At 39.2% G+C, this 12,097-nt stretch overlaps 1 protein-coding gene across 12 annotated transcripts in view; it reads right to left on the bottom strand.

Annotated features, from left to right (window-relative positions):
* The window catches only part of SMYD3 (SET and MYND domain containing 3), a 765,785-nt gene that overhangs the window by 163,449 nt on the left and 590,239 nt on the right, over nucleotides 1-12,097 (bottom strand). For 10 of the 12 annotated variants that reach the window (XM_005539600.4, XM_074033147.1, XM_045392721.2 and 7 more), the window contains one exon: nucleotides 5,851-5,961. The exons of the other annotated variants lie outside the window; for them this stretch is intronic. In XM_005539600.4, coding sequence (XP_005539657.1) covers nucleotides 5,851-5,961 — 111 coding nt within the window. The remainder of the gene's footprint in view (nucleotides 1-5,850; nucleotides 5,962-12,097) is intronic. 12 annotated transcript variants of the gene reach the window in all.

Here is a 12,097-nt window from a genome sequence, read left to right as displayed (position 1 = left end):
TACAAAAGATCAATGAAACAAAAAGTTGGTTTTTTGAAAAGATAAACAAAATTAATAAAGAACTTGCTAGACTAACCAAGAAAGAGAGAAGACTCAAGTAAAATCAGTGAGGAAAAAGGGGATGTTATACCAGATCCCCCAGAAGTTCAAAGCATGATTAGAGACTGTCCGGAACAACTGTATGCCAATAAATTGGAAAACCTAGAAAAAATGGATAAATTCCCAATCATACACAAACTACCAAGATTAAACCATGAAGAAAACAGAAAACGTTAACAGAACAATAGCAAGTAATGAGATAGAAACAGTAATAAAGTCTCCCACCAAAGAAAAGCCTAGGACCTGATGGCTTCACTGCTGAATTCTACCAAACATTTAAAAAAGAATAAATACCAATTATACTCACACTATTCCAAAAAACTTAGGAGGAGGAAATACTTCCAAACTCATTATATAAAGCCAGCATTACCCTGATACTAAAACTAGACAAAGCCACAACAACAAAAGACTAAAGGCCAATATCACTGATTAGCATAGATGCACTTTTTTTTTCAACAAAATACTGGCAAATCAAATTCAACATTAAAAAGATCATTCATCATAATCAAGTGGGATTCATCTCAGGGATGGAAGGATGGTTGAACATATGTAAATCAATAAAGGTGATACATCACATTAACAGAACCAATGACAAAACCATATGATCATTTCAACAGATGCTGAAAAAAATCTTTCAATAAAATTCAATGTGCCTTCGTGATAAGAAATCTTAACCAACTGGGTATGAGGGAAACACGCTTCAGAAACTAAGGGCCACATATGACAAACCCCAAGCTAGCATCACACTGAATTGGAAAAAACTGAAATCCCCTCCTTTACCACATGTAACAAGACAAGGATGTCCACTTTCACCACTCTTACTCAACACAGTACTGGAATTCCTAGCCAGAGCGATTAGACAAGAGAAAAAGTTAAAGGGCATTCAAATTAGAAAGGACGAATTCAAGTTAGCCTTGTTCACAGACAACATGATCTTACATCTAGAACAACCAAAAGACTCCAACAAAAACAAACTGATAAATTCAGTCAAGTCATAGGATACAAAATCAACAGACAAAAACCAGCAGCACTTCTATACGCCAACAGCAAACATCTGAAAATAAATAAAGCAATCCCATTTGCAACAGCTACAATAAAATAGCATAAACACCTAGGACTAAACTTAATAAAAGTGAGATAGCTACAATAAAAACTATACAGTACTGATAAAAGTGAAGTTAACATAATTGGAAAGATAGCCCATGAGGATTGGAAGAATACTGTTAAAATGACTGTACTATCCAAAGCAATCAACATTTTCAAGGTAATCCATATCAAAATATCAATGACATTCTGCACATGAAAAGAAAAAGGCAATCCTGAAATTTGTATGGAACAACAAAAGCAATCCTGAACAAAAGGAACAAAGCTGGAGGCATCACATTATCTGACTTCAAAATGCTCTATAAAATTACAATAACCAAAACAAACATGGTACTAGCATAAAAATGGACACACAGATCAATGGAACACATGAAAGAACATAGAATCCAATCCACACATTTAGTCAATGGAGTTTCAAGAAAGTCACCAAGAACATACATTGAGAAAGGAAAATCTGGATAGCCCATATGCAAAAGAATGAAACTAGATGCCTACCTCTCCCCATATACAAAAGTCATATCAAAACAGCTTAAATATTTGAATATAAGACCTAAAACCATGAAACTACTGTAAGAAAACATTGGGGAAACACTTCAGGACATTGCGCTGGGCAACTATTTATTGAGCAAGACCTCAAAAGCACAGGCACCCAAAGCAAATATAGAAACATGAGATTATATCAATCTAGAAAGCTTCTGTACAGCAAAGAAAATAATCAATGAAGAAACAACCTATAGAATTGAAAAGAAATTTGCAAAGTATTCATCAGACAAGAGATTAATAACCACGATATATAGGAACTCAAACTCAATAGCAGGAAACAACCCAATTAAGAACAGGCAAAAGTCTGATGAATTCATACAAACGGCCAACAGATATATAAAAAAAAGTTCAACAATATTAATGGTCAGGGAAATGCAAATTAAAACCACAATGAGATCATCTGCCCAGTTAAAATGGCTATTATGAAAAAGTAATAAAATAACAAATGCTGGCAAGGATGTGGAGAAAGGGGAAGGCTCACACATTGTTGGAGGAATGTAAATTAGTACAACCACTATGGAGAACAGTAAGGAGGTTCCTCAAGAAACTAAAAACGCAACTACCATATAACCAAACAATCCCAGCGTTGGATATAGATCCAAAAGAAAGGAAATCAGAATATCAAAGAGATATCTGCACTCCCATGTTTATTGCTGCACTATTCAAAATAGCCAAGGCATGGATCAACCTAAGTGTCTATCAATAAGTAAAAAAAAAATTCAATATGTATATATATATAAATATATACACACCCACAACTGAGTATTTTTCCTCTATAAAAAGTAATAAAATCTTGTCATTTGCAGCAACATGGATGGAACTGAAAGACATTACATTATGTGAAATATGCCAGGCACACAAAGACATATCTCATGTTCTCACTCATACATGGGAACTAAAAATAAGCTGATTTCATAGAGATAGTGAATCCAATAGTGGTTTTGAGGCTGGAAAGAGTAGTAGGTAGAGGGATGAAGAGGGGTTGGCTAATGCATAAGAGATTGCAGCTCAATAGAAGGAGTAAGATCTAGTGTTCAGCTGCACAATAGGGCAACTATAGTTAACAATAGTTTAAAATAGCTAGAAGAGAAAATTTAGAATGTTCCCAACATAAATTTTTGAGGAGATGGATCTCCCAGTTACCCAGATTTGATCATTACACATTGTATGCTGGTATCAAAATCACATATACCACACAAATATGTACAACTATCATATATCAATAAAGATGTTTAAAAAGCAATAAAGGGCATTTAACTTGGAAGAAATCCCATTGTCCTCCCTTTGCAGACAACATGACCTTATATATAGAGAAACTAAAAGACTCCACCCAAAATACTCTTAGAACTGATAAATTCAGTAAAGCTGCAAGACACAAAATCAACATGCAAAAATCAGCAGTGTTTCTATACACCAATAATGAACTACCTGAAACAGAAATCAAGAAAGTAATCCCATTTACAATATCTACCCACCCCCCAAAAAAAGATACCTAGGAATAAATTTAACCAAGGAGGTGAAAGGCCTCTGCAATGAGAACTATAAAACATTGATAAAAGAAACTGAAGAGAACACAAATGGAAAGGCATACCATGCTCATTAATTGGAAGAATCAACATTGCTAAATGATGATACTATCCAAAGCAATCTACAGATTCAATGCAATCCCTATTAAAATACCAATGATATTCTTCAAGAAATAGAACAAATGATTCCAAAATTAATATGAAAACAAAAAAGACCCCAAATAGCCAAGGCAATACTGAGCAAAAAGAACAAAGCTGGAGGCATCACACTACCTAACTTCAAAATATTCTACCAGGTTATACTAACAAAAAAAACATGGAATTGGTCTAAAAACAGACACACAGACCAATGCAACAGAACAGAAAACCCATCATTAAATCCACGTATTTATAGGCAACTGATTGTCAACAAAGGCACCAAGAACATACAGTGGGGAAAGGACACCTCTTTAATTATTTGTCATCAGAAAGATGGATATCCATGTGCAGAAGAATGAAACTAAACCCTTATCTGTCACCACACAGAAAAATCAACCAAAATTAATTAACTATTGTGAGCCTGGAAACTATAATACCAAAAGAAAACATAGCAGAAACACTTCAGGACATTGGTCTAGGCAAAGATTTTATGGCTAAGACCACAAAAGCACAGGCAACAAAAACAAAAATAGATAAATGAGACTGTATTAAACCAAAATGCTTCTGCAGAGCAAAGGAAACACTCAACAGAGTGAAGAGACAACCTATAAAATGGCAGAAAGTATTTGCAAATTATGCATTCAAAAAGGAACTAATATCCAGAATATACAAGGAACTCAAAAGCAAAAATATCACAAATATTCCAATTCAAAAGAGGGCAAAGGATCTAAATAGACATGTATCTAACACATATACAAAAGGCCAATAAAAATGCTTATCACCAACCATCAGGAAAATGCAAATCAAAACCAAAATGAGGTGTCATCTCACCCCAATTAGGATGACTATTACCAAAAACACACACACACACAAAAAAAAAAATTAACAAATGCTGGCAAGGATGTGGAGAAAACGTACTCTCCTACTAGGCTGGTGCAAAAGTAGTTGTGGTTTTTGCCATTAAAAGTAATAGCTACCCGCTCCCCCAAAAAGACACCTAGGAATAAATTTAACTGAGGAAGTGAAAGGCCTCTACAATGAGGCCACTGCCATTACTTTTAATGGCAAAAACTGCAATTACTTTTGCACCCACCTAATAGTACAGTCATTATGGAAAACAGCATGAGGGGTTCTCAAAAAACTAAAAATAGAACTACCATACAATCTAGTCATTACAGTACTGGGTATTTATCCAAAGGATAGAAAATCAATATATCAAAGGGATACCTGCAGCCCCATGTTTACTATAACAGCACTATTCACAAAAACTAAGATAGGAAATCAGCCTATGTGTCCATCAATGGAAAAATGGATAAAGAAAATGTGGCATATATACACAATGGAATATTATTCAGCCATGAAAAAGAATGACATTCTGTCATTCATGGCAACATGGATGGGCCTAGAGGACACTATGTTAAGCAAAATGAGTCAGAAGCAGAAAGATAAAATGCTCCGTGTTCTCACTTATATGTGGGAACAAAATAAATTGATCCTATGGAAGTAGAGAGCAGAACTGTGGGTACTAGAGGCTAAGAAGGTGGGGAGAGGTTGGTTAATGAACACAAACTTAGGAGGAACGAATCTGCTCATCTGCAGCATTGCAGGGGAGATATGGTTCACTTTAATTTATTGTATATTCTCCAAATGCTAAAAGAGGATTTTGAATGTTCACAACACAAAGAAATGATAAATATATGAGGTGACAGATATGCTAATCACCCTGATACGATACTACACATAGTATACACATAATTATCACTCTGTATCCCACAAATATGTGCAAGCATTATGTGTCAACTAAAAACAAAAGGAAAAAACTATAGGGATAAAAAACAGATCAGTGGTTATCAGGGGTTGGGGTAGGGGTGGTAGGGTTGACTATAAAGGGACACGAGGGCACTTTTTTGGGAAATGAAACCATTCTGTATCTTGATTTTGATGGCAGTTTCATGACTGCATTTGTTGAAATCATAGAACTGTCTCATTAAGTAGGGTAAATTTTTCACATGTAAATTGTACCTCAACAAACCTCATTTTATTTTTAAAAAAATTTTTAAAGAAATAAACTAAGTAAAACTTGGTGTATGTTGTTTACTGAGCAATAACTTGTCAATCATAATGTAATTCAACCTGCTTACTACATATGTTCTACTAGCACTCTGTCCTTCACCCATCCTTTTAATTACATGTTTAATGCCTACATTCCCACGTGACTCTAAACTCCATAGATCCTTGCCTTTGGTTAAATCTCAGCTTGGTGGGTGACAAAAGTTCCAGGAAACAAAATATATGCAGTTTGATGAGTTACTTTATGTATCTGTTTCCTACCATGTACTGAGGGTCATTACTTTTGGGTTTATGAAACCAAGGTGGGGTTCTCTGAAGATCATTGAGATTTTGCCATGGAAGTGTTTCAATCTGGTTCCATACTACATACCTTGTCCTGGGTTTGGCAACGGAAACAGTCACATTCAAAGCAGTACTGGTCCCTCAGCTGCTTCCGGCGCTCCTCGCTGGTCATCAGCATATCCAGGTAGCAGATGGTGAGCTGTGCAGGCCAGAGAGAGGGAAGCGTTGACACATCTGCTGTGCTCATTTCTTTAACAAATGGTTACTATTATTGCTAATTATTGGAGTAAAACTTGTTTTTATTATAAATCAGAAATGTAAGAGAGAAGTTACCACTCATAGTTTCTCTACCCAAATAATCACATGTAAATTTTTAATGTACTTCAGTCTTTGTTATGTGGTAAGTACATATGGATCATATATTTAAAGAATGGGGCTTATGATCTCTACCCACTTTTGTATGTTACTTTTTTTTTCACTACAGTAAAATATCAAAAGCTGCTGTATGTTTGGTATTACTAAGGTTTGCTAATAAATTCTATAACCATTAGCAATCAGAGAAGCCAAATTAATCCTGGCAACCAAAAGGGTGGCAGATGATACAGCCAGATTGCTCTTAAATTCTAACCAATTCTATAGCTGCCTCATGGAATTTAAGGTCATCCAAATTTGGTATCTTTGAAATGAGAAAACAGTTCTCTTACTTGTAACTAGGTTTAAAAAAAGGTAGAATAATTTCCAAATAGGGGAGAGTTTAACTTGAGAGTAGCACCGCTGATGGAAGCATTTAACTGACTGCCTTACTCCCTTTCGGAGAAGCATCCCCTGCCTCGGAGGGTGCGGGTTATGAGTGAGAGGATGTATTTAAAGGACTCCTCAGACACGCTCTAACGCTGAGTCCCCTTTAAGTCACTGGTCTTTAGGCAACATTATAATGCTTAAAGCATTTTGCACTTGATTAGATCTCTTATGAAAGTCTAATTCAAAATCCGGAAGACAGAATGCTTGATCTTCCCGTCAACCTGTTCCATCTCGGCTGGAACATTCCCACTCTCAGTTGACAGGAACTCATCTTTTGTCTTATCCAAGTTGAAGCCTCAGAGTTATCCTTGACTTCGCTCTTTCCTTTACACCTACCATCCAATCCACCAGGAAATTCTGCGGCCTCTACCTTAAAAATCACCCAGAATCAACCACTTTTTACCTTTTCCAATGCTACCACCCTGGTCTGAGCCATCATTACCTCTTACCTGGAAAAGGTAACAGTCTCACAACTGTTCACCCTGATTCTTTCTCTAGACCCCTGCACTCCACCCCCTAGCCAGAGTGGTTCACTTAAAATATGTCAGATGACATGTTCTGTTCGAAACATCACAACGCTTCCCCACTTTGCCTGAGTAAAGGTCAGGTCCTTCTAACTCCCCAAGTGCAACTCAAGTATGGGCCCTGCATTGGTGCTAGTGCACACTGTGGGTTACCATTCCATGATGAAATGAGTAAAGAAACCAAGTCAATATTGAGAAATGTTTTTTACTAATTTGGTAAGGGTAATTTTAGGTGACTCTAACAACAAAACACTGGGCTTTTTTTTTTTTTTTTTTTATATGACAGGGTCTCACTCTGCCACCAAGGCAGGTATGCAGTGGCATGATCACAACTCACTGCAGCCTCAACCTCCTGGACTCGGGTGATCGCCCCCCTCAGCTTCCCAGGTAGCTGAGACTACAGGCGTGCACCACCACACTGGCTAATTTTCTGTCTTTCTTGTAGAGATGGAAGTTTCGCCATGTTACCCAGGATGGTCTTGAACTCCTGGGCTCAAGCAATCCTCCCTCCTTGACTTCCCATGGGATTACAGGTATGAGCCACTGCACCCAGCCATTTTATTTTACGTTCTCTAAATTTTATTTTTCTAATATTTTCACTAGATTTTATAAAAACACTGGTCTGTAACAGACTAGGAAGGAAAAGAAACACTGGTCCTTCGTCGTAGGTGGTTAGAGAAGCAATGGCTTCACATAATCCCACCTGTTCCCTCTCATTTCCCACCTCCCTTGTTGCTGCTCCACCAGGCTGGCCTCCTGTCTGGCTCCACACACACTCCTACCTCAAGGCCCGTGCACTGGCTGTTCCCTCTGCCCTTCCACCCTGTCTACTGTGCCAACCTCATCGCCTTTGAGTTTCAGTCAAATCCCACTTTCTCATTCAGGTCTAACCTCAATGCCCTATTAAAGGTAACAACCCAATTCCCTTCCCTTCTCTAGTTTTTTCTTTTCCTGTATCATGTATCAGTTTGTACCATACTGTATAAATTACTTCTTTGCTTTGAAAAGTAGAAAGTAGTCATGGGGGTATGTGTGGTGGGGGAAGAAGTGAAGACTTTAGGAGAGCAAGAAGGCAGGATTATCCACTGAAGGAGAAGCAAAAAACGCCCCAGAGCAAAAAACTCCATGTGGTTTTTCTTATACTTAAAGCATCTCATGTCTACAAAGCATGACCTTACTTGTTTGAAATCATGGTGGGGCAAAGGCGGCCATCCTCTTTGGCAGACAACGAAGCTTTGGGAAGGACTCTCTCAAGCTGTCGGGGTGATGGTGGATGGCTGGGCTGGCCAGCCAGATCTGTGAAATCCACCATGGCCATCACCAAGGGGACAGCAGCCACAGGCTGGCTCTCCATAGATTCTTCACATTAGGCAACCACAACACGCTGCTCCATAAACAGAAATGAGAGTATCTGCCCCGAAGAGATGCAGATGATGATGTTACTGAGTATCTACTGTTCGTGGCGAGGCAGCATTGCACAGTAAAAACTAGCAAAGGTCTTGGGTTCAGGTACCACTGAAGGCTGCACCCAGATCTCTTGATTTCAGTCTGATGCTCTTTTTCCTTTAACATGGCTGCTTCTCATACTTGGCAGGGAGAGAGGGCTGTAGAAGAAGCTGGCGTCTCTTAAGGCATTTCCATAGCACCCTCAAACGTAAAATACTAACACCTGTGTTAGGGAATGTTCGGTGGCAACTGAGATCCTTCAGCTGAGACAACAGTCACTTTTTTATTTTCTCCATGTTTCTCTTGCTTCATGATCTGAAGCCAGGGTTGCCTCTGAGGCACAGAGGGTCACCACAGCGGGCAAGTTCCTCTCATTTCTAATGAATGCTATGTTCCAAATTCCAAATAACCTATTTCCAAGCACACTTTTTGAAACAGCCTATGAGTTAGTCTGGGACAGTAGATACATTCACCTTATCCTAGCAGGCTCTGTGGGTCCCAGTGTCCTTATAGGAGGTGAAGGAGCAAATGAGTCCATCCCTATGTCCCCTCTTGGGTTAACTCTAGGACGCTAATTCTGAACCCAGCCCAATGGCTCTTAGTCATCAACTCCCATTATCCAAGCAGGTAAATGGACAGTAGTTATTGGGTGATTACAGTATGTCCAGCATGAAGCCACTAACTCCAGGGCCTGTCACACCAGAAAAAAATGTGCTTGACTAACCTAAGACTTTATTACAAGGGCCAAAACTCATTAGTGATCTTTTCAGGCAGTGAATGGGCAACAGGAGACTAGTTAATTCATTTAACCCCAATAAACTGACTCTGAAAGCCTCCCTCGGCATACTGTAACTGCCTGAACTACTACCTGGACTATGCAATGGCTTTCTAACTGGCTTCCCCGCCGCCTCCAGTGTACCTTTCATGTTCTAAACTGCTTTGAGAGGGATCTTCCTAAAACCCCCATGTGATCACGTCATTTCTCTACATGAAAACTTTCGACGGTTTCTCACTGCCTATGAATAAAGGCACACAAGGCTTTCCCTCAGCTAATTTTCTGTCTGCCTTTCTAGTCTCCATGTCTCTCCCTGAACCCCAGCCTGTCACAGTTATGTACATTGCTAGACCTCTGAAACAATGAACACCATGCCAACACGTGTCTGGGCATCACTGCCTAAGCGAGCCTCTCCTCCACACTCAGATGCCAACATCGTGTGTCTGGGCATCACTGCCTAAGCGAGCCTCTCCTCCACACTCAGATGCCAACATCGTGTGTCTGGGCATCACTGCCTAAGCGAGCCTCTCCTCCACACTCAGCTTACTGAGAGCCTCTCATCCTCCAGGCTTGGTTCAAATACACCTCCTTCCTATGGCGACTGCCCCGTTACCTCAGAGAAAGTGGCCCCTTTTTGTGCTTCTTATATGCCAATGAAGTCTGCAGAGTATCTGGTTATCAACTGTGAAGGGCTTAATGGCAAAAATATTTTATTCTTATTTTTGGGAAAAAACAGCCAGATTACTAACTGGTAATGACAGCTAAAAGCATGTTATTAGCCAAAGATAAAAACTTTTATTAAAGACTCATTGACTCACCAGTTGTAACGGAATATCTGCTCAGTAAATGCAGGGCTCATTTAGAGGGAATATATATATGAAACTTGGCCATTGATCAGTAGACACCTTAACGGCACTAAACAAAATTGTATTAAAATATTAATGCCACTGACCACTGCTTTGCCATTTTCGTGCAGCTCTTAGAGAAAATGCAGTAATTCATGTCTGTCATTAGAGTAATATAATGAAGGAGATTTTCTAGATCTTGAATACATAGTTTACATTAAAATCTCAAGACAAAATGAACTCCTTTTCCATGAAACCATCTTTTCATTGACTACAACTGAGTGGATAAGATAAGCAAGTTAAGGCCGGGCGCCATGGCTCACGCCTGTAATCCCAGCACTTCGGGAGGCCAAGTTGGGGGCATCACGAGGTCAGGAGATGGAGACCATCCTGGCTACTATGGTGAAACCCCGTCTCTACTAAAAATACAAAAAATTAGCCAGGCGTGGTGGCGGACGCCTGTAGTCCCAGCTACTCGGGAGGCTGGGGCAGGAGAATGGCGTGAACCCGGGAGGTGGAGCTTGCAGTGAGCCGAGATTGCGCCACTGCACTCCAGCCTGGGCGACAGAGCTAGACTCCCTCTCCAAAAAGAAGAAGAAAAAAAAGACCAAGTTACAATTAGACCTTGTTTCATTTCTAGAATTCCGTGATCACAGTTAACAAATGTTTCTGCTAATACTGGCTTTGAACTGGAAAAAAGCCTGAAAAATATAACTTCTTTTTAAAGTCAAACCAGAGTATCATTGTGTCTCTTCTTGTTTCGCACATCCTGCTAATTTTACCTTCTAAACATTATATTCTTCAGATACCCTGTCACAAGCCACCACTGAGCTCCCCCTGACTTCGGGCTACCAATGTTATCTCTTCCCTGGATTATTACATCACCCTGACCCTCATTCTCCCAACCTTGCCTACACATAGAAAAGTGGTCATACAAAAATAGGCAGTGGGGAAAGGACATCCTATTGAATAAATGGTGCTGGGACGGCTGGTTAGCTATATGCAGAAGACACCTACCTTGCACCATATATAAAAAATTCAAAGATCAAAAATGTAAATTTAAGACCACAAACTTTATGAACCCTAGAAGAAAACCTAAGAAACACCATTCTGGACATCAGCTTTCGGAAAGAACGTATGACTAAGTCTTCAACAGCAATTGCAACAAAAACAAAAATTGACAAGTGGGACCTAAAGAGTTTCTGCACAGCAAGAGAAACTGTCAACACAGTAAACAAACAACCTACAGAATGGGAGAAAATACTCACAAACTGTGCATCTGACAAAGGTCTAATACCCAGAATCTATAAGGAACTTAAGCAATTCAACAAGCAAATAACCCGATTAAAAAGTGGGCCAAAGACATAAGCAGACACATTTCAGAAGACGACATACCAGCAGCCAACAAACATGTTTTTTAAATGCTCCACATCACTAATCAGGGAAATGCAAATCAAAACCACGCAATGAGATACCATCTTACACCAGTCAGAATGGCTATTACTAAAAAGTCCAAAAATAACAAGTGTTGGTGAGGCTGCAGAGAAAAGGGAACACTTACACACTACTGGCAGGAATGTAAATTAGTTAAGCCACTGTGGAAAGCAGTTTGGAGAGGAGCTTAGAACTACCATTTGAGCCAACAATCCCATTACTGGGTATATACCCAAAGAAAATAAGTCATTCTACCAAAAACATCCATGCACTCACGTATTCATCACAGTACTATTCACAATAGCAAAGAAAGAGAATCAACCTAAGTGCCCATCAACAGTGCACTAAAAAATGTGGTACATATTCACCATGGAATAGTATGCAGCCATGAAAAAGAATGACATCATGTCCTTTGTGGCAACATGAATGCAGGTAGAGGCCACTCTCCTAAGCCAATCAAGGCAGAAACAGAAAACCAAACACAGCAATTATAGATTTCTCATAAATTGT

The sequence above is a fragment of the Macaca fascicularis genome, chromosome 1, assembly GCF_037993035.2.
Source record: "Macaca fascicularis isolate 582-1 chromosome 1, T2T-MFA8v1.1".
NCBI classification, from domain to species: domain Eukaryota; kingdom Metazoa; phylum Chordata; class Mammalia; order Primates; family Cercopithecidae; genus Macaca; species Macaca fascicularis.
This window is presented reverse-complemented; position numbering and strand designations above follow the sequence as displayed.